Below are 24,667 nucleotides of genomic sequence, written 5' to 3'. Positions count from 1 at the left end.
TCAAGTCCAAGTTAGTTCTCAGTGCAAACAAGAAGCACTCCTAGGAGAAATGGGAGAGGCAAACAATTTTTTTTTTTTTTAACTACAGATGGTCAAATTCATAATTATTGGCGTTTCTTAGATAGAGAGTTACACTTCAGATGCCATTTCACAGTTCAAGTTCAGTCCCATTAGCACACTAGAAGAGGGTGAAATTGTGACATGTAAAAATAATGAAAAAAATACCGATATTAGGGTACAGTCCGTAAGTTGATTGGTGTCAGTTCCGATGATCTTCAAGTTTTGCCTCTAGTAGAAGTCAGACTCCTAGCACATCTAGGAAAAGTGGAAGGGAATAACGTATAAAACGATAGAAACAAGCAGGTTAGTGTAGAGTCCATAATTTTCGGGGTCGCTGAGATTATTAGTGACAACCCCGATGTCGTATAAATCCAAGTTCAGCCCCCATTTGTACCCCAGCGGGCGAAATGGTGACATAAAAAATAACAAAAACTACAGTTATTATTATCGAATCTATAGTTTTTCGGTATCCCTAAGTTGATCGGCGGTATTTCTCTATACCATTTAAGTCTACGTTTAATCCCCATTAGCACCCCCTAGGGTGGTGGAAAGGTGTTGACATGTAAAATTAATATAAAACAACCGATATTACTGTCGAATTTATAGTTTTCGATATCGCTGAGATTAATAATTACATTTCCGATAGTGTTGAAGTCCAAGTTCAGCCGCCATCAGCAGGAACGTACGCAGGGGGTGGGTTTCGGGGATCCGTCTGTAATTTCGGGGATCCGGCGATTTGTCTGTAAATTTAGTCTAATTCTATGGGCAAATTTACAAATTTTAATATAATTTATCCTTAAATTGAATTTGAACACCCCAAAATGCCTTTGACCCTCCCGAAATAAATTCCTGCGTACGTGCCTAATCATCGGCATGTGGGGGTGCGAAGGGGTGAAAAATAAAATGTCTCAAATAACATAGACTAGTGTCAAATCCATAGTTTGGGTTGGTCAAGCTATTAGGTTACAATCGCAATGACATGTAATCTCAAGTTTAGGCATGAACGAGCATGTCAGCTATATTGGAAATTTACAGTGGCAACACCAAACGCGTTGCTCACATTCCGGAGTGACATGTGAAAGTAACTCAAAACAATTGAGATTAGTGTACAATCCATATTTTCCATATACTAACGCTCCCAGTGGTGTTTAACCCACAAACGCCCAAGACCAGTTAGAAATGAAATTTTTGAGTTTTACGTCCCACGGTTATGCCGGCTAGGCTAAAGGAGACGGTGATGATGAGTAATGAATGAAATGGTGGAATGAAGAAAGTGGGAGGAAACGGGAGAACCCCGAGAAAACCCACGCACACGGTGTTTGTCCACCACAAAGTTCACTTGGCGGGAGCAGGGTTTGAACCCGAGATCCCTAGCACCAGAGGTGAACGCTCTACCACTGAGCCACCGCGGCCCCCCAAGACCAGTTAGGTAACAAAAATTTGCATACACTAGCAACTGCCTGAACAATACCGTGTTACATCGAAAACCTGAGAAGAGAAGTGAACGAAACTCTTACAAGAGAACGGGTAGTGTGCCTGAAGTGGAACAACGGTTTTTTTTTTTTTTTTTTTGCCTAAATGAATGATATAGCCCATGTAACGTAGTGAAACATAAAGTGGGTCACTGGTGGCACAAGGGGCATTTGTGGGTTAAGTCAAGTTCATCCCCATCAGCAGAGGTGGGAGAAGTGAAAAATAATATGTCATAAATGATTAAGATTTGTGTTGAATTCATAGTTTTCGGGCTCGGTTAAATACCCGTTTTCAATGATTTGGAAGATAGTACCCACTTCAAATTGTTTTTTTTAAATCGTATCAATTTGAATAAAGGCTTATTCTGTGGGGGTAGGGTGTTCCAATATTTATTTCAAAAGTAGAGCTTCTTCCGTGTTTATATTAATACACTTTCAAATCAAATAAATATTCTAAAAGGATAGAAAATTCAAATATTTCCCATAAACCTATTCTCTCCGTGCGAACAACGGGCATTTCAGCTAATTAAAAAATAAAATCTGACCAAAGTATCCTTCATCCGACAAATTATCTGGTTCAATTTTTAAAATTATGTTCTTTAATGTTTCTAAATTACTGACTATTAAAAAAAAAGAAGTGGGAATCGTAAGTTCGAGTAATTTACGATTAAAAAACTGAAGAAATAGATATAGTATTTTTATTTTGATTTATTGCTAGCAGATTGCCTGTTCTTCCCGCAGAGAGAATAGGTTTCATTTTGGACGTACAGGATAATGGGGTCTGAATTTGGATTTAAACGGCATCGGGAGTGTCACTGTTCGTCTCAGCGGTCCCGAAAACTCTATAATCCATACTAATATCGGTCATTTTCGATCATTTTTAAATATCTTCCCCTCCTCTTCCTCTCCTACGTTGCACCGCCAAAGTGAAATGATAAAAGAAAAACATCCCAGGCGCCAACGTTATCTATGTTGAAAATTTGATTGGGATTGGTCGAGTGGTTCGAGAGTTGTTAAGTCACAAACACAGTCACTTTCATTTTAACATATATATATATATATATATATATATATATATATATATATATATATATATATACGAGATAGATATAGATAGATATAGATATAGATATATATATAGATAGATAGATAGATAGGTAGATTGAAAATTAGATCGAAATGAAATGAAATCTTTGTTTTACGTCCCACGATTATGCCGGCTAGGCTAAAGGAGAAGGAAACTTTGATGGACATCTTTCGGGTAATTCAAGAGTTATGAAATCGCAAACATAGTCACTTTCAATTGCATATATTAGATAAACAGTGCAGAAAAATTGGGAATGTATGTAAAATGTTCCGAACATAAAATGAGCATTTCTTGAATAAACATGGGGGGGGGGGATTCCCCTCATAGGAGGTTATCTTGTATTTGATGTATGTTCTCTGTTTAAAAAATGTACGAGGCATCTTTTATTCCACTTACCTAAAACATAAGGCAAACGACTAACAGTGAAATGCGATAAACCAGTAATTGTTCTCGCTATGAGAATTATGCAGAACTCGGGACCAACAAGCGTAACCACTCCACCAATTAAATACACAACATGACAGGCCAAGAGCGTTGGACGTCGGCCAAACCTAAAGAGGAAAAAAAAATAGAAGCTTTCACTATAAGTTCACCAGCACAATGCCATCTGGAGATGGAAAAGAACAATCTGTTTCTTCACTCATATGTGAGATGACCAATTATGTTTCGTATTTTATCGCTCTTCAGCCATAACAACAACGTTTTGTTTAATATGTTATTTCACCAATCTGTCTAACAACGAACTTTCAGAATTTTTGAATTTTTTATTAATTATAAACCCAGTCTGCAGGATTAGTATCAGTGAACACTTTAGGGTTTTTAGGGAAAATTTAATTCCGGAGCTACGAATGTTTTTTCCGTATATCCCCCATTGTGCCCCACGTGGAATACAATAATTCTCGCAGTACTACTTTCATCTCCTGTATTTGAAATCTTCCCAGTGGAAATCTGAAATAATCACTGTATAGTAAGTGGGATCAATTTTGCCTACATGTTCAAATTTTCAGTTTCTCATATAGGATAACCATTTCCTAAGAGCTCATTATTATTTTTACATTGTTCGTTGGAGTGTAATGTTCACTTTTGTTAGTTTTGTATTATAATATCATCTATTTTATATTTATATAATAAAAATTTGATGTAGTCTGATTTGACCCCTCCCTGGTATTAAACACAAACAACTTTGTTTCTATCATTTTCCTTTTTACTCCATAATCAACGTTTTCCTTCTCTTTCTTTTTTCTTTTTTTTTAGTGTTAATAGAAACACTGAAACTTACAAAAGAATTTTGTAGTGTTAGTGATATAGTTTCTTCCTTTCTTAGGTAACATAAGAATTATATCTTAAATGATGTCATATATGTAACCATTTACGACAATATGTAACTATGTCATAAATGTAAAGGAAAACTTACTTCAAAAGGTTTCTATAATTAGTTTAGTTGAAAATTTTAATTTAAGATTAATGGATAGTGTAACAATCAGTTGAAAACGACGCGGTCTGACCCTCCCTCCACCTTAGTAAACATGTAGCAAATACGAGCTTGGTAGTTCTAGTATTATTTGGCGTATCTAAGCTCGGAGACACATATGTCTATATGGGAGCAAGAGAAGGCGATTGTCTTCCTATGGCACTTCTGAACGTTTTAAATTTACTTAGAAACTTTTTTAAAAAATGTATGAGACCAATTACACTGTACGCTTTTACGTTTCTTTTTTTTTATTACCATTTCATATATCATTACATATTTGTGTCATATGTTATAACAAAGAGTCTTATTGCACTAACGTTTTAATAACAGTTTGCAATTTTTTGAATGTGACAATTCCATATTTCAGTCATATGCATGTTAAAATACTATTTCTACAACATAGTTTAGTACTTTAACTGATTCCAAGCTGCAGTGATTTTTGCCAGTATCCTATTTAACAGAAGTTATAAAACTCTAACAAAAATTGTTCCCTTCCTGTCGAATATATGGACGGCTATATATCAAAGAATGAATTCATAGTATTTACTTAAGGGGCACAGTGTCTCAGTGATAGTACATTATGCAAGGTATTACATAGACGGTTGAAATTTAAATTACACAAAAGTGCAAATTTTACAAGCTTTGAGTGACAGTAATAAAGAAAATCGTGCTAAATTTTGTGAAGAAATGGCGAACATTGAGACTGATTATAATTTTCCGATCATAAATGTGTTTAGTAACCACATACACCACTGGCTATATCGTACACCAGTGGTAAGGTTCATAGATTTAATGTGAGCAGATGTGGGGTAAGCAGAAGCTACATCAGGTTTTCACCAAAGATAAATGTGTTTTGTTCCGTAAGCGTCAACAGAAATTTACGACCCTTTCTTTTTCTGCTAATCCTATTATCAGTCCCATATACCTTTTTTATAATAGTATAGATATAGACCTGTATAATTATTTGTAAATAATCAATATATATATATATATATATGTATCTTAACATTGAAACATACTTTCCCTACCTGTCTGCCAGATAGCCCCACAGGAGAGCACCAATAGCACTGCCAATCCAAAAAGCAGCATGAATGTAATATGACTTCCATTTGTTTCCGCATACCCAATTATACTGAAATAAAACGTATTATCATATATCAATCAAAAGTATCCATGATTTCTTTTCAATATCTTCTGTTCATCTACTGGTATCTCACGCAAAAGCGTAATTCAAAATTTTATGTTGCAGAGAAATAAAAATAATTTCACAATTCAGTTTTAACTAGGAAAGATTTCTATTTCTATTTCTTGAATTTGATGAATCAGTTCTGTATGAAGATTTGAAGCAATCTTCTTTAAAAGAGTAATAAATTAGTGTCGTTCTTCCCAATCGAATTTTAAAATAAATTTTATGTTATTCAGGAAGTTTCTATATGAAGCGTGAAGTAGCTTTTATTGTAAAATAAGTAGGGGAAATAAAATCCATTATTTGAATCGAATTCGCGGACAGCAGTTTGAACAACATGGCTCGCTAATTATCAGATTTCTTATGATACTTCTATAAATTCCAGACTTCACATGAATTTTAGTGGAGTATTTGTATTATATATATATATATATATATATATATATATATATATATATATATATATATATATATATATATATATAATACACTGGTGTCCAAAAAGATAGCAGAATTCTAGTCCACATGGACCAAACATACCTGACTGATCCTAGGCACCCAAAACGTGGACTCCTGCGTGAAAAAAGTGTGCAAAAGAAGAAGAAAACACACAACTCACAGTCCCAACACCTTTATTTAACAAAACTCACCATAGCTGAAAATGACCCAATGTGTGTGGCGAGAAGAGAAATGAGTTTGTGGTGATCAAGAGCATCAGTAATGCGTGTGGTCACCCCGCGCGGCTACACAGGCTGCACAAGATCGTTCCATGCTTCCGATCACTTCGTTGATGAGGCCTATCGGTATCCTTGGCCACTCCGCTCGAAGGGCAGTACACAGGTCTGGAATCGCTCGTGGTGGGGCTGTCGCGCTGCAATCCACCTTCCCAATGCATCCCAGACATATTCTATTGGATATACAGTATGTCTGGGGACCGTGCAGGCCACGGCATGCGTCGAATATCTTCCTCCTCCAAAAAAATCATCCACCACACCTGCTCGATCACAACGTGCGTTGTCATCCATGAATATGAATGATGGTCCAACTGCACCCCAAAACAGTCTCACATACGGTTCCAGCACCTCATCACGGTACCTCTGGCCAGTCAAAGTACCGCCCTGAAAGACTTGTAGGTCAGTACGACCATTCAGCATGATGCTCGCCCAAACCATCACCCCACCACCACCAAAATGGTCCATTTCAATGATGTTCTGCGGGTTGTAGTGCGTCCCTGTTCTCTCCATATCATTGTCCGTCAAGAATCTGACTGCAAGCTGAATCGCGACTCATCCGAGAACAGAACGTGACCCCACTGTTCCATGATCCAGTGCCTGTGTTCTTGGCTCCACCTCAAACGGGTTCTGCGCTGCACACGAGAGAGAGACACACACACGACGGGGCGCCTTGCGTAAAGACCAACCTCATGCAGTCGCCGGTACGCCGTTTGTCTTGAAATAGCAACCTCATGCAGTTGCCGGTACGCCGTTTGTGCTCCTGTAGCAGCTTCAAGCTCTGATGACAGTTGCTGTGCTGACATCGACCGAGTCCGACGTGCTCTTACAGACAGATACCGGTCCTGTCGAGGGGCTGTGACTCTTGAGCGACCCGGAATTGGTACACGCGCGATGTTGCCGGTGGTTTGATTCATGTGCCACAGCCGTGAGATCACTCTTTGTGGTACATGCAGTGTTCTGTACATTTCCGTTTGTGCTTGCCCAGTTTCCAGCCGTCCGATTATCCTGCCCCGCAAGACAGGGTCTAATGTGGGTCTTCGTGGCATATTGAAGCCTTCACGACGCATTAACACTATTGCCAACATGTCTGCTTTGCAACTCAACAATCCACTGAGGTGTGGTGGTGTGCTTTTATCAGCTCTTCTTCGGACATTTCTCTTCCCTCCCTCCAGCAGCCCTTGTATGACCTTCAGCACGCTTTCTTCTGTATGGCAAAGTCAGTTCTGATCGCACTGTTCTATGGCGGCTGTATGCCGTTGTTCCCATTGTGTGTTCCCACGCTATAAAATCTTCGGACTTCAGGTATAGATAGGCCGGTAATGCAGGCACTTATCTTTGTCTTTCTCTGACGCTGCTCAACATGCTGCTTGTATATAGAAGAATGCGTCGCTTTTGTGTTCCACACTTAGAATTAAATACTACTCTTTATTATTATTGGCGGCTCCGCGTAGCGTAGCCTCTAACGCTCTCGCCTTTGGTGCGAGCGGTCCCGGATTCGATTCCCGGCGGGGAAACTCGGTCGAAAAGTGTAACAGCTTTTTCAGACCAGCTGCCTTGAGTGAAGTTTTTCCTACGTTTTCCTCATTCACACCAGGCAAATGCCGGGATGGTACCTAACACAATGGTCTCAGGCCGCTTTCTTCCTTCCCCAATCATTTCTTGCTTCCCTTTCGTCGGATAGTGTGCTCACCGAGGGACGTCATCTCTCATGTACGTGACGGGCTAAATGGCATTAGATGCCGACAGCCCGGAAATCTAATTCCTAATCCATTATTATTATTATTATTATTATTATTATTATTATTATTATTATTATTATTATTATTATTAATAATAATCGAAAACAAATAACTGTGTCGCGATATCGTGGGTGTTCAGTGAAGTGAAGTGTGTCGTCGGTCAAAAAAGATTGGGAACCACTGAATTAATGTACCCTTTCCGGATCCTGGCTTTTTGGGCTATTTTTTAGACTTTCAGTCAAGCAGCTACTGTATCGTCACTATTTATCCTAGGATCATGGTTCATACCTCATTCTCTTCAGAATAGAGCTGGCTTTCGAATGGTACCACTTGCATGCTCATACCATATACCAGAAGCGGGAAAAAATGTCAAAGTGAAAATTTCGGAGGAAAAATTTTTTTTCTCGAACTTTGCCCCCCTAGACCCCCCCTGTGTGATCGTAGCCATCTAAAAAATCTGATAAATAGCACTTGGTATACTGAATGTGTGTGCCAAATTTCAAGTTTCTATCTTGAATAGTAAGGGCGGGAGAATTTTTATCAAAAATTCCCACAATGCCCCAAAGTACCATAAAACACTATGATCTCAGGGAAAAAAATTCCTGAGACATCCCTAATTACCCTAGGACTATAATCCGCCAATCATTCTCTTCAGAATAGAACTGTCTTTCAGGCGGTACCATTCACATGTGTCCATCATGTATCTAAGGCGGGAAATTCCTGAAAAAGGAAATTTTGGGGGGCAAATTTTTCCCTTTTTTCAACTTTTGCCCCTCTGGACCCCCCTGTTTTTACGCAGAAATCGGAAAAAACTTCTGTTAAATACTACTCGGTGGACTGAATGTTTGTGAAAAATTTCAATCTTCTACGTGAAAAAATAGGCCCGCCAGAAAAAATTTCCCTACCATGCCCCACTTTTACCCTATACAGAAGTATATTTGGATAAAAATTCAGTGAGACGGCCCTAATTACCCTAGAATAATAATTCGACCGTCGTTCTCTTCAGAATGGAACTGCCTTTCAGACGGTATGACTCACGTGGTCCTATCATGTATGTAAGGCGGGAAAATGACGAAAAACGGGATTTTTGGGGTAAAAAACCCCTATTTTTTACCCCTTTGCCCCTCTGGTTCCCCCCCTGTTTTAGCACTGACATCGGAACAAAAAATCTGGTAAATACTACTCGGTGAACTGAATGTTTGTGCAAAATTTCAATCTTCTACGTTCAAAAATAAGCCCGCCAAAAAATATTGAACATACGCTTAGAAAATAAGAAATAAATTTTTGACTTATGACGTCATCACCTCCTATGTCTGGACGCAGGACGGTCTGAAACCATACGTAATGTCTTCTGCAAGGCCTCTGGACTTGGAAAACAAAAAAACCGGACGAAAAAGCTCAAATAGAAGAGAAATAACGCAATGTACCATGAAAAGTGCATATGGTACAAATTGTACCATAGGATCCCGAAAGGGTTAATGTATAAGTTGAAGTGAAAGAAGATTAGTTTGTTCCACAAGTCGATTTATTAAATACTTTTAAGATTATTTCTGATTAGAGTTGGGTTAAGTAGCTCGTCTATCATTTGCATTATTCGTAACAAACAATGTTTTAACTGACTGTGCCTTCTAAAACAACATTTGGCACAGTTGTAATATAAATTCACATTTCCAGATAGTCTGAAGAAGTGAATAAGTAAACACAGCTCCGTTCTCTTCACTGGAACATGTTGAAGTTAGTAAAGCACAGTCATATTTGCATAATTTCAAGCAAATTAGCATATCAACAATCATGTCGTAAGAGAGGAAAAAATATTTTTGTCGGCGATAGAACCTAACGCTTGTGCACTAAATAAGTCTTACAATAGGAAAATTGAACAGGAAAAGTTGATACTTGGAAATTTGGTGTAAAAAGAAACGAGATTGAGGGAAATTCCCATTTCCAGAATATTAAACAAGCAAAAAAGTAGACAGAGGATTTTTTTTATTATACTCCATCGTCGTATGCAATTGGGGAACTTGCTTGAAACATGCCTTGCTGGACCAATTTATATTTGGGGCTCGTAGCGAAACGAGTCAAAGACACATGCTTACTACACAACAGTTAATATTTCAGCAGACTGTGGATCTGGCAGTGAGTAGCAAACGGAAGTTAAGTTGGAATTCTTTAACTGACAATTCGAGAACCATGGTTTTCAAACGGTGATCCGTGAGCTCGATTCAAATAATGTCTTTTATTCTCCTTACTGTATTTTATATACTGTATCTATCTCCACAAATTTTAGACAACAAAAGCTGCCTCAAGCTTCATTGTATAGCGACTTTCTGAAAGACAAAATTTATTTTAAAATTCGAGTGGGAAGAAAAAATGAAATGAAATGAAATCTTTGAGTTTTACGTCCCACGGTTATGCCGGTTAGGCTAAAGGAGACGGTGATTATGAGAGATGATTGAAATGGTGGAATGAAGAAAGTGGGAGGAAACGGGAGAACCCCGAGAAAACCCACGAGCACGGCGTTTGTCCACCACAAAGTTCACTTGGCGGGGGCTGGGATCGAACCCGGGACCCCTAGCACCAGAGGTGAACGCTCTACCACTGAGCCACCGCGCCCCCCTCGAGTGGGAAGAGACCACACTAATTTATTATTCTTTTCTACACGAGCCAGTTTGCTTCAAATCTCCAAACAGAACGGGTTCCTCTAATTCGACAAATATAAGCAGCTAGTTACAACTAAATCCCTCAATTAGAAGAACAAAAATGACCAGATAATTTTACTGTATCAACACTTACGAGACACAAGTTGTGGCTATCTCGTCCCAAAAAGGTGCTCTGAAAGTGATTTATCGTCTTGGAAAGTGCATCTGATTATATTGGAGAGTTCTGCCTCATCTCTTTTCTTGGGTAACACTGAGTTCCTCCAATGTTTTTCTTCGCGCCGGTGAATAAGAAGCAATGCACATATCAAACAAATAACATTGCAAATGTCCATAATTGGATGCCACTCTGTAAGGTGGGTTGCATACGTATTAGGCGAGAAAGAATAAACTTACAGCATGCCTATGAAGTTATTCTCCTTTCCCTAAGTCATAAGATGACAAAGGTGATTCATCCTTTTGTTCTCTTTGCTCGAATCCAGGAGCCATGTTCTGTTGGATCGAAAAGATCGAGAGCAAATTATTACTGAAGTTTGTTTAATGGTACTAGTGGATAATTTCTGGCTTGGTCACATGCTCTGAAAACCGTTTTTTTTTTTTTTTTTTACTATATAGTCACCAAGGTCAAAGGTCGCAGAAAAATTACTTTATATCAGAAATCTTTCAATATATTTGAAACGGTTGAGTTTTTTTTTTTTAATAGCCTTCTATAAGAGTTCTTCAGATTTAAATTTTGAGCAAATTCACCATTTTTACCTCTTTGTCCAGTGGCGTAGCGTGATCAAAAATTTAGAGGGCGCTATATCTTAAACTATCTTATAAATATTTGGACCAACAAATATCCATATGATAAAGAGGTAGGTAGATATTTCGGGGGAGAAAGTTGGGGCGTGTACTTCCTTGTTCCATCCTCCTCGTTCCGACGTGACGCTCTTGCCTAAAACCTACCTTTATCGCAAAAATGCGCGCAAAGTTAAATGCTGATATGTAACGTAAATGTGTACGCTACATTTTATTTTATTTACTTTATTTAGTTGAATGTAAGTCATTATAATTTGTCAGAGGTTTCATTTCATTAAGTAGAAGTAGTCTTACTGTATTTAGCAAAGCCAGAATTAACTAGTTCTTTTGTATATAACCTACACTTTCGTTATTGGAAAACATTCATCAGTCTTATGTTTCCAGTTTTAAGAGATTTGATTCGAGCTGACAGAGAGGGCAATTGGGGGTTTCATGTGCCTGCTCTCCGACGGGCCCTTCCACTGTTCTTTGCGTTCAGGAAAAATTAATTATTCTAGATGGGGCTCAGTTAATTTGGAAGACTGTTTGAAGCTTCAAGAAACACAAAAGCATCCATGAGGAGTTCATGAGAGGTCACTTTGTTGTCCGACAAATAGATCGAAACTTTAGTGGAGTTACAATGGACCAAGCACTGGACCAACCGTCCAACAAACCCGCAAAAGGTTCAGGAGGAGTCATTGGGATCACAAGACGGAAGGAAGTTGTTGCCCCCCGGGATCTAATTCAACATGAAAAGATCAGCATCAAACACTTCCATCGTAGGATGTGCGAGTTCCAGGAAAACATCATATGGAAACCGACAACAACTTCAAGCGGACGTTCATGAGCATTGGCGATAAAGAATACCTTAAATTCCACGACGATAGATTCATTAAAAAGATAATAAGTTTTTCAGTCCTTTGGCGCGAATAAAAACACCTGACTCGACAAGAAAAAGAGAAATTTGACATCATAAGTGAAACATCTGAAAGTATGAGGATTATTAACATAGCTAGGGAGAGAGAATATCCACTCGATCGCTTATTGTGCTACAAAATAACTTCACCTTCGTTCTTCCTAACAAAAGACGATTTAGTGTCCAAATCAAACAAATCTGATATGATACAGGAACTGGAAAAAGAATTGATTGAAATGCCTACTTCAACTCTCTCTAAGTCTTCTTTAGCAACTTAAGCTGCTTTTGACTTCATGCTTCATGCCCGTGTTGCAGGGGCGTCATTTCAGACTTCGCTTGGGAGGGGGGGCAAGAACACCACCGACATAAGACTTTCACATTTTGTACTAGTATATTAGTAGGCAATCTATGAAACTATATGTAATCCTCAAACTCTTGGGGGGGGGGCAATTTCCCCCTCCTGCCCCCCTAAATGACGCCCCTGCCGTGTAGTTGCTGCTTCGGCTCGAAAGTCGTTGATGATGTTTGGAGATTTTGCACATAATATCTTGCGTAGAATTCTGTTGATAGCACAAGGATCAAGCAGAATGGATATCATATTCGATGTGTATAAAGAGGATAGTGTACCTAGGTAAAATCGCACGAACGTCTCAGAAGATGTGAGACTCAACCCAATGAAATTATCATCAATGGCGCAAAAACACCAATGCCAAAAGATATGCATGTAATCTGGGCATCTTCCCAAAATAAGTAGAGACTGCAAATGTTTTTCGCTGACTATTTAATGAAATAGAGTCATGAATTGAGAGGGATTGATGTGAATGTTGTTGGGTTAGAAGTTTGTGGGGAAAGAAACATTCGTATATTAAATGAGGAAATAAGCGATGTTAATGATTTGCAATGCGAGCAAGAAGAAGCTGATGAGAGGATATTTTTTTCATATTAAGCATCCAGTCTCCAACTCGAGCATTAAGCGCCTAATTATTGCATCCTCTGATACTGGTGCCTTCATTTGTGCCTCGTATTATTACCAGAAAAACTTCAGAAGTCACGGATTAGTATAGAATTATGGGTATTATATGGGGCTGGGATCAAATCATGGTATGTCCTCATCCATATTCATGCTAAATGTGTGCAGAGTCCCCTGATTGTTGTCTTTCCGGCAACCCGCGCTCTAACTGGATGTGATACTACAAGCAAATTTGGCAGTAAGCTTTCTGCTATTACCACTGTAATGAACACGGCACAGTATCTGACTGAATTCGGCAGAGAAGAATTGTCAGAATTTATGATAATGTCTGCCGAAATCTTTCTAGTGCAGATGATCACGTAAATTCTCCTCGATGGATAAATACACATACAGAAAACATAAACATCTGGAATTCTACTGGATATAACATCGAATTTGAAATTAAACTAACAACCTACCTCGCTTGCAAGTGTTGGAAAGAGAGAAGAATGGTTGTATTTCCATTCGTCACAATTGATTACAGGATACTTGCTTCTCTTTTGGCCATTAGGCCTATGCTCTGCTGTCCAGTTTATATATGCAGCAATCGCATCAACATTGAAACGCTGGCACTGGCTGAAGTCACCACTTTCCTCTTGAGGCAGTGTGAACCATTTTACGTCCTCTGAGTTTAAATGGAAATTGTACTTCAGCACGTCCATCGTAGAAATCCAACACCAATGTGGAGGAGTGAGCAACATTGTCACTTGTGTATAGTCTGCTATACTACATATTCCGGTTGTATAAAACACTAACAAGAAACAAAGTAACTTTTGATAAAGTCCAAAGCTTCCAGCTTCCTCTAGCACTGATTCGTACGTCATTTTAATTAAATTTGTTTTTTGGAGATATGTATCCTTGAATATTAAACGGTCTTGCAGTAAAACATGAACGATTGATTTACTGTGTACTACTGACCTTCGTCGTACTTCCAGTTGAGTTGTTTCATCGCAAACTGAAAGAAAAAACAAACATAATTAGGTAAAAATATTGACTGTCATTTGCATCAAGTATCGCGTTCGTGAAGGGATTCGGGGAGAATTGATCTATACAATTCTATAAAAAGAATAAGTAAGAATACCAGATGCACCAACTTGATAGAATAATGTCAAATGTAAGACCTTTGTTCCTAGTCCCGCGCATATGTACCTGATGCGATCCACCTTTGTATTACTTCTTTTAAATATTGCAGTTCTTATTTATTGTTTAAACAACATTAATAAAAACAAAACCACTTCAACATTGAGAGGTTGAAAAGTTGTAAGGTTCTTAAGAACGTTTTATAAAATATTCCAAGTGCGAGGGAGCATAAATACGTTATTGCATCTTATATTGAAGAAATAATTCACATATATTAATGAAACTTGCAGGATTTATTGCATTATATAATTGATTATAAATGCTTTTATCTTTCCAGATTCTGCGCTTTCTCAAAGTTACATTGTTCACGAGAAGACTGGGTACTGCATGGTGATGTGAAAAGTACTTGAGCCAAGAAGATCTACTTTAAAATGAAAAGTGTGATGACTATCCGTTCTTCAGCACTATGAAAACAGAAACAACATTTGAAATGTGATCTACCTAAAATTGGAGATGATTCTAAATCAGGAAAATCCTTTTTTTTTTTCTTTTTTTTTGCAATAATGATATGATGGAAAAAGTCAGAACTTGATCCTCCTAGGTCGAAGTATTACCATTAACGAGATTGTAGCAAAATAGTACATTACGAATTACGGTTATGGTTCGATTTGTGTTTCCATCATATGCACAATAATTTTATCTGGCTATGGCATCACCATTGTTGATATCTTGATTGGAATTAACTGGTGGAGCACACTACACTCGTGTATGAGACTAACTCTGATGTATTTTTTACTCTATGTATATTTATCGGATGCGTAAAAAATGTGCCATACACACACTTTGAATTGTGATAGAGAATTTATCTTCCAAAATACAAGGTTAGATTTCTAGGAAAAAGTATCATTATACAGGGTGAGCACAGAAACAGTCCCAAGTTTCAAATTAGTGTAAATTTAATATGCGAAGGAATATTTTACTGAAATTTTGAACAGTGATACATAAACTCAAAAAGTTTTTGTAGCAATAATTAAAACCACAAACACTCGATGTGCGCGCCACCTGTAACGCGGGAAATATCGAGGCGGTAATCTAGCTCCAACCACACGTTGTGAAGCATATCCGGTGTGATGGAGTTGACAGCATCACTGATGCGTTCTTGGAGATCGTTCAGAGTTGCGGGTAGTGGAGGTGCATACACTTTGTCCTTCACAAATCCCTACAGAAAGAAGTCACAAACAGTGAGGTCAGGTGATCTTGGAGGCCACTTGAAAAGAACTTGATCATTGACTCCAGAGCGCCCTATCCATCGCTTTGGGAGGTTCTCGTTTAGAAACCTGCGTACAGCACGATGCCAGTGTGGCGGCGCTCCATCTTGTTGTAGAACGAAGTCGTCTATCTCTGCATTACTAAGTAGCGGAATCAACCAGTTACGTAGCAATGCTAAATAACTTTCACCTGTAATTGTTTGTTCCTGAAAGAAGAACGGACCGTGCGTCCGACGCTCTGATACTGCACAAAAGACATTGATTTTCTGTGAGTCACGTTTCACATTTACAGTTGCATGAGGATTCTGGGTTCCCCATATCCTTGCATTGTCTCTATTCACCTTTCCACTTAAGTGAAATGTCGCCTCATTGCTGAAAATGATCGTCAGAAAGTTTTCGTCGTCCTCCATGAAATTTTGCGTAGTCTCCCAGAACTCACGGCGCCTTATCTTGTCTTGTGGGTATAACTTCTGAACCAACTGCAGTCGGTACGGGTAACACCGCAAACGCTTGGGTAAGATCTTGCTTACTGTTGTTTGTGGCATCTGCAACTCTCTGCTAGCTTTACGTGTAGACTTCTGTGGGCTGTGTACGAAGGCTGCTCTTACGCGCTCCACAGTTTCCTCGGAGACTGGACGTCGCCCTGAATGTCCTTTTCTTTGATCACAAATGCACTCTGTCTCAATAAACGTTCTATGCCACTTCACAATGGATTTGTGTGTGGTTGGATCAGCATTAAATTGTCGTTTGAAATCACGCTGCACTCTCACAAAACTGCTTGTTTTTGCAAATTGTAAAACGCACCAGCTTCGTTGCTGTGGGGTGAACGCCATTTTCGATGTTACTGCCCTCTAGCTGCCCTGGTCAGAACTAGGATTCTGAAAAGATAGGTGGGAAAATACTTTGAGTTAACTGAGCTCTGTACAGAATTTGATGTAAATATTCAATTAAATGTTAATTATATGGCACATTAAAATCAGGTACTGTTTCTATGCTCACGCTGTATTCCCGAAATACGTGGCAGCAGAACCGTTGATCAAGCTGCGCAACCAGGTTGGTGGCAAGAAACTAACATCAACGTGGCAAACAGACGTTTGAACATTGAAAAGCGGAAACAGGTTATTAACTGTATTGGAATGCTGAGAAAGTTGCTGCAGTTCAGAGACATTGGAGATGTGAGTATGGGAATGATCCACCTTCAAGGGTAACAGTTACATTTCTACGAGTTAAATTTGAGGATTATAGGACAGTGTCTGGTGTACAGAAAGGCCTATCGAGGCGACCTCGCACTGCTACTAGTGCTGAATCCATGTTACGGTGCTAGAACTGTTCCAGCGTTCACCACAAAAATTTTCTAGGCAAGGATCACTTGAGAGTGATGTAAGTGCTATCCATACTGAAGGAAGGTAAGTTGCGTATCGTACGTTACAAGGCTGATGCAACAACTGAATGACGACGAACCAGATCGCATGATACATTTTGTGTATGGGTTTAGCAGATGGTAACACGTGAACTGGGATTTATAGTTAGCATTGTTTGGTGGGATGAAACACAATTCCAACTTATTAGAATTGTCAATAGATATAATTGTGTGTACTGGACTAAAGATAATTTTTTAGCAGGTAATAAACAGGTTTTATTACCAACAAGATGATGCCCTGCCGCACTATCATAGGAATGTAGGAGCATGCTTGTATTAAAATATACCAAGCCAGTGGATAGGACGCAATCGAACTTCCTGCACGCTCTCTAAAAGTTAACGCTGCTTTTTTTTTTTTTTTTTTTTTATGGAGCACAGTAAAAGATGAAATGTACCATCGTAAACTACGTAACAACATACTTTGGGATGCGATTCAAATGATGTGCATAGAAATCTGATTAGACATTTTAGTGCGAAGTACGGAAGTAGTCGTGACTCGTACTCACTGTCAGAAATGTATCGATACTGAAGGCCACCATTTCGAACATTTACTTGAACCAACATGTTGAACATTTAGTTTGACCAGAGAGTAGACTTATTATTAAATTTGGCAAAAATTATTCTTGTAGATTGAAAATGTCACATACATTTTCATTTTATGTGATTGTTCAAAGTGTATTTACATTTTCTTGACACCCGGAACAATTCTTACTTTTTTGCAACTTTTGAAAATCACTTTACATATCTTTTATTTCTTTTATCCATTGTAAATTAACCTTTTCAATGTTTTCTTTCTTCCTTACATTTGAACTGGGAGTTTGTTATAAATCTTGGGAGCTATGTTTGATATAGTTCTTATAACTTCTAAACTTTTGTGAGTTATATTTCGGTTGTGTATAAAAGTGTGTGTATGTATAAGATGTTTAATTTCATTCCATTTATCTATATTCTTTCTAACGTACATCAATACATTTTGAAAATTTTTAAATTGGTAACACTGAAACTTCCTCACACAGTGTAGCTAATATACTGTCATATCCTTTTGAAATACATATCCTTACAGTGTTATTTTGCTGTCGTCAGGAGTTTGAGTAAGTAGGGTAAGCTGTACCTCAGATTAAAATACGATATGTAAATATACTATTTATAAGAGCGTGATACACCATATATAATATGTTTATGCTAAAAGTGATTCTTAGCTGGACAAATGTAGGCCTACGGGTATGATCCATATAAGAAGTCCAAAAGAGAAAAATGCTTCTCAGTAAATATATCTCAATATTTTACTTTATTTTCACTAAGATAATTTTTCAATTTTAAATGTCGTTTTCTTGTTGCCATATTAAAATTGCTGAAAATGTTATATTCCTGGCTTTTTGTAGTATTTATCACTACCTGATTAAGCCATACATTTGTTTTACTTTCTTCAATTCTGATTCAGTTTTCATGAACATTTGTCTATATTTTACAGTTCATATATAAGTATGATGTTGTTGAGAAGTGATTGCGTATGAACGTTTATTTTTAAATTGCAGTTATATAAATGAGGAACAATACGTCACTGGGGAGGGGGTGAATAAAGTGACACTATCATCAGAAATTTGTGAATTAATTACAGTAATACATATATAATTAATAAGTATTTCATTTGTAATTGTTAGCGGCTTTCCTAATTTTACACAATTTGAAGAATGTGGATGTCCAAATATATGAGCTTTCTGTGTTTTTTAAACTTTTGCCACCTCCGCCCTTCGACTGTGATGATCTCCTAACCGGATTTTATAAAAAATATTTCCCAATCACCTTGCACAGCAAAGATGATGGTATTAAATCAACTCAATTTAACACAGACCAGTGATCCCAGAATAACTACCACCAACACCAAGGGTTAAGTATTGCGATAAACACAGGCCTGATGTTAGCGATTTCACACAAAACAGTATTAAGTGGAAATAACACTGCATCGGTGTTAAGAACTAGGTAATTGTACGAAGCAACGCGGAAATAGGAGCAGCGCCAGCTATGGTCTTTCTAATATATATGTACCATGTGTTGTTAATAGCATCCCCTAGCTCGGATTTCCCACTAGGCCTCATAGGCCCGAAGCTAAAGCGGTACTTTGGTAGTGACGGCCAAAGCTTTAGAAGTCTGTACGACCCGGATTTTTTAGCCCGGGTCCGGCCCAGCCCGTAAATTTATAATGTGAGACCCGACCCGAGTCCGAAATATGTTTTAGCATTTAGGCTCGAGACCGATCCGAGCTAGTGTGATAATCAAATGAGCCCGAAATAAGCCCAAATAACTGAAACTTATTAATTAACGCAAAATTTTATTTTTATTTACAGCAATTAGAGATTTAATTTTGCAGTTGTGCTTTAAAAGTTCTCCAGAAAGAACGGTCCAATAAATATCGTTGTACGGCATACTTACAAAGTTAGGTCCGAAAAGGCCCGAGAAATATGATTGTTTATTTAAAATTTTACGTCCCGAGCCGGAAGTAATATATGCTTTGTAGGCCCAAGTCCGGCGTGCAGACCTCTACCAAGCTTAGAGCGACATGTTGTTTGTTTAAATTTAATAAGGAATAACTAATTCTTGGATTGCCTCTTTATGTACCGACAAATGAATGACTTCATGTAGTTGAATTGTAAATGTAACTTAACGAGGAATATTATTAAACAGGAATAGGCTAACAGGGCTTGGAACTAGCTTACTAATTTGTTGTTTTGATTACCGACGTTGTTGTTTCGAATTTACTGCTTTATGCTAAGCCGAATCGGTTATTGTGACAAGAACAGGAAGCCTGCCACAACACCGGCTTGGCCGCATTCCTTGTTTCTGTCAGCATTGGTCTCTTATGCGATTCAAGTTGAATTGTTGAGAATTAAACTGTCGGTGCAATCAAATTATTATTTATTAGGCTTCAACTGTTCAATAAAAACTAATAACATTTTTAAAAAATCGAAATAACAAGAATGTTGTTTATAATAAACAGTTGAAGCATTCTGCCTCTTGATTATATGCATTTGCATAACAGAAATACTGTTTCTATTTTATTATTTAAATGTATAAACTTTAATTATTGTTGCTTCATTACATGTATGTTTCCAACAACTAGTAAACTAAAGAAAGATCTTTGCTTTAGTTTTAATCATTCCGAGGGTGACCTGGGGAATTACCCCTCCCCTGAAAATGTGAACTTTTTTCATGACAAATCTCCGATCGTGCAAAAGAAGGGTTGCCAGTATTTTCTCAATACCACTTTAACCCCATTGAATAGCGAAATTCCTCCCGAGAAAAAATGTCTGAAATCATCACTTGCTTTAATGCTATTGTTATTTAATTATTATAATGATTTGGAAATTAAAGAAAAATGGAGAACCTCCTCCAAATTTACATCTTGTAAGTTTCCGTTGCATTCCTACTATATCTTTAAAAGAAGCGTGAGCAGAGCCGAAACAGGAGGGTTGATGGGAACTCGACATCAAATGTTATCCTTGTTAGCCACCGTTCGAAAACTTGTTCCAGACTCAGTTGCGGTTCTCGCCTGAGGTATGGCAATGCAGCGATCATTCATGCTGGAAATCGGCAGTTTTCTGCTTGACTTCGATTCTGAAATAATTACACACTCTGAAGTCAATCTTGCTATCCTATTTGTGTACCACTTTTACACTTACTACTTTTACCTTCCATTATTAATGAAAATAATCCTAACAAGCTGAATCTGCGCTGTCTACTCAACGCATCGTTCTATTATGACTATGAATCTCCTTCCCACTGTGCATGTCTCCTTATTCACACAAGTAAAGAATAGGAGACTCACAAAGGAAGTGAATTGCTATGTATAGATGTTGGAGTGAGTTTGTAGCAAATTTGTAGAAGTAACACGATATCAAGTGGAAATATTTTTAAATAAATCCATATCCGTCCAAGTTCGCCTCATTGCATCTTTTGAGACCTTTGAAGTTGCCAGCTTGTAATAAGTTTTGCTATTCAGATTTAAGCAAAGCGCCTGCAATGGCCGTCCACCTGCCAGACGCACCTTCTCTCCTGATTGCCTACCACCCTGGTTTCGAGCTGCAACAATGTTAATCTTATGAGCTCAAAACGACTCCTAAAATGTTGAAAAGAACAATAACGACAAGTTTTTTGAAAATTTGAATGAGAACTGGACAATCTATACAAAAATTTGGAATCGACAAGTGAAAACGGCATGTTTCTAGCACTTGTGGTTTTTCGGGATCTCATTGTCGAAAGAATTGGAGACAAGCATATAAACCTGATAGTTTAATATATAGACTAGCTGAACCTGCGCTCTCTACACAGCGCATCATTCACATATGAGCTTTGAATCTCCTTGTTATTCCTCACATCTGTACATGTACCTTTACGGACACAAGTAAAAGATGTCTTGAAAAAATCAGCAAGAGATACCGTAAAGGGAAGATTTTTTCGATTACTTTTTCTATATCTCGCACCATTTGCAAGATTTGAGCCTACTTCCGGTTGAAGTTTTTAATTCCCGTATGATCAGTGTTTTCTTTCTTCTTTCATGCAGTATGTAATAAACAAATACATTACATACACAATTAATTATAATGTCAGTGATATATGGTGTTCGTTGGGCAAAACACTCCACACAATAAAGATTCTTCTTAGACTGAAGAAATGGTTATCCTTCGTTTTTCATTGTCATTTGGCCATGAAACAAATTCCTGAGTGATATGCAACCCCTGTACACAATTATGTGGCGTTGGAATGTATAATGAGTAGGATATGATTCTTTAGTTTTTTTTAAAATTTCAACACTTCCAGTGTACCCGTAAAAATGTAATAAAGAAATAATGCCCATGTTTTTTTTAAATATTCACTTAGAACTGGACAATCTACACAAAATTTGCAATCGATCCTCTTTCTAGAGCCTGTAGTTTCCGAGATCTCATTGTGGAAAGGATTGGCCACAAACATATAAACGCCCACAAACGTATAGTTTAAAAGAACTCCAAAGATAATAGCACAATTTGTTTGCATTGATTTTGGAGAAGGCTTATTAAAATACAAAGGCTTTGAACAATAATTTTAGAAATAAAAACTTGATGAAACAAGATCTATTTAATAAATAATTTATTTAAAGTACATATACTTTAAAATATTTGTCTTTCTTCAACGTGAAATTACAAATACCGGTAAATCAAAGGTTTGAAATCAAAAGTTATAAGTTGGAAGGTTGGAACCTAGGCGCTTTTATGACTGTTGTAGCATTTTAATAGATAGATAATCCACATTTAGTTGCAGGAATAATCCCCTGTTCAAGAATGACTGTGATAGATCCCAGCCAGTGGCTAATTTAGGCATCTTGCAACAACCCCAGACAATTTTTGGCCAAAGGCTCCTCATTCGCCATTACACCACTAATTATATGATAAGCTGCCTAAAAAGACAGTGTGACATACATATTCCATAGTAGAAACACAAGTATGGAAGGTGAAACAAGATATTAATTTTGTTTGGAAAGTGTAGACATAGCAGGTGAATGCGGTGACAGAAATTTTAAAGAAAAAGTAGTTTTCCAAATTTTGCAGTTCGTTGTACTTTGTTGATATGCTAACGTTAAAACACCAAAAATACCATAGTTTGAAAATTGTTTACGATGGTTTCGTGTGTTTCATTGTTTCTCATGGAACTAACAACAACACATATTACAATATGCTTCCACTGAGCAACAGTTGACCAGATAAAGATGTATATTGACCGTCGTAAACATTTTTCAAAGAATGGCGTTTTAATTTTTTTTTTAACGCCGGCATATTTCCAAGGTATAGAGAACAGCAAAATTTGAAAATGCCTTTTCTTTCAAATTACTATCACTACATCCTCCTCCCTGTGTGTACATCTTTCGACAAAACTACATACAGAGCCCGAAACGACACAAAAATGCGTCTTCAAATTTGGACACACTTTAATGTGTACAAATGCATTGCCTTCTAATGGTGGACATAAGGAAATACAAGGTCTGTATGATAAGTAATGAGACTCGCCGCGCCGCGGCGCGCGTGTCGCTGGAGCGGGTTTGTCGGTGATGGAGGATGTAGGGGGGGGGGTCCGAGCAAAGCAACGCACCGCGCGTCAGTTGGCTCCGAGCCTTAGTGGAGCGCGGACAAGCCTTGGACAAAGCCCTTGTGAACATTCTTGTCACGGCGGAAAATCAACAAACATGGAGGGTTCCATCGAACAGCGTTATGCGATCAAATTTTGCGTTCGCCTGGGGAAAACGGCTACTCAGACGCTTTCTCTCATCACGGAGGCCTACAAAGAGGAAGCCCTATCCAAAGCCCAGGTGTTTCGTTGGCACAGTGCGTTCCGGAACGGCCGGGAAAGCGTTGAGGATCTGGAGAGGGCTGGACGCCCGACAACAGTGACTACGGACGAAACTGTGGCAAAAGTGAGGGATCTCCTGAACTCAGACCGTCGATTATCGTTGAGATTGATTGCTGATGAACTCGATATGAACCACACAACAGTGCACAAGATTGTGACGGAACAATTGGGAATGAGAAAAATCTGTGCGAAACTGGTGCCGCGAGTGTTGACTGACGAACAAAAGCAACGACGTGTTGATTGTTGTCAGGAACTGTTGAACCTCATGAACAGTGACCCTAACTTTGAAGATGACGTCATAACAGGTGACGAGTCGTGGGTGTTCCAGTACGACCCTGAAACGAAACGTCAAAGCGCGGAGTGGCACACTCCTGCGTCCCCGCGCCCCAAGAAGGCCAGAATGTCGAAGTCAAAGGTGAAAACAATGTTGATTGTTTTTTTTGACAATGTGGGGGTGGTCCACAAGGAGTTTGTACCCCAAGGACAAGCCGTCAACGCCGCCTTCTACAAACAAGTCCTTGAGAGACTGCACAGGAGCGTCAAGCGGAAAAGACCGGCGATCGCTAGCCGGTGGAAGTTGCATCACGACAATGCCCCTGCCCACACCGCCTTCTTAGTGACCTCCTTTTTGACCCGGATTGGGGTGGAAGTCCTTCCACAACCACCCTACAGCCCAGATGTGAGCCCGGCCGACTTCTTCCTCTTCCCGAAGCTGAAGCCACGCTTGAAAGGAACCCGTTTTGCAGACGTCACAGCCATCCAAGCAGCCGTGACCACATTTCTAAAGGACATGCCGGCTGCTGACTTCCAGGGGGCGTTTGCAGCGTGGAAACATCGATTGCAGAAGTGCATCGACGCAAGAGGAGAGTACTTCGAAAGCTTTTAAGTCCCTGTACAGATCAGATCAATAAAACAATGTTTCCAGACCTGGTCTCATTACTTATCATACAAACCCTGTATGTCGATTTTTTGACATTACGGATATGTCCGCCATGAACATAAAAAATGTGAGCAACTATAGCATGTCAAAATGGTCTACTGCCTTGTTTTCATTAGTTTTGACGGATTAGTATGTTATTTTTTGATCACTGGGGCAATGTTTGAGATGATATAATTGTACGTCAAAAATTTATACACGTGCTCGGAAACGTGAGGTGGTTGTCGTTTGTCTCTTGTTATCAGTTTTACCAATGTAGCACTTTGTCGCTTGATCTAGAAATTTTTAAGGATATTTTTATCAAAAACATTTCATTTATATTGTTAGAATAGAAATTTAGCACCTTTTAAATATTGTCTAGTGACTACACTAGCATTATTTCCACTAGTCTAGCGTCTTCTTGCTGTGTTTTTAGTGACAGTATTATTCATGTTATTGGCAGTGTGTTTAGTATCATTACGACACGTGTCTGTGCC

General features: G+C 38.4%; 1 protein-coding gene across 1 annotated transcript in view; it reads right to left on the bottom strand.

Annotated features, from left to right (window-relative positions):
* LOC145684656 (solute carrier family 22 member 2-like) overlaps positions 1-24,667 on the bottom strand; it is a 68,810-nt gene that overhangs the window by 28,178 nt on the left and 15,965 nt on the right. Inside the window, exons 2-4 of the mRNA XM_081757048.1 lie at positions 13,528-14,063; positions 5,119-5,222; positions 3,016-3,170 (exon numbers count right to left, since the gene is read on the bottom strand). Coding sequence (XP_081613174.1) covers positions 3,016-3,170; positions 5,119-5,222; positions 13,528-13,932 — 664 coding nt within the window. The 5' untranslated portion in view covers positions 13,933-14,063. The remainder of the gene's footprint in view (positions 1-3,015; positions 3,171-5,118; positions 5,223-13,527; positions 14,064-24,667) is intronic.

Source organism: Thermobia domestica, chromosome 5 (assembly GCF_964235325.1).
Source record: "Thermobia domestica chromosome 5, izTheDome1.hap1.1, whole genome shotgun sequence".
In the NCBI taxonomy this organism is placed as follows: domain Eukaryota; kingdom Metazoa; phylum Arthropoda; class Insecta; order Zygentoma; family Lepismatidae; genus Thermobia; species Thermobia domestica.
The sequence above is the reverse complement of the archived record's forward strand: the minus strand, read 5'-3'. Positions and strand labels throughout refer to the sequence as shown.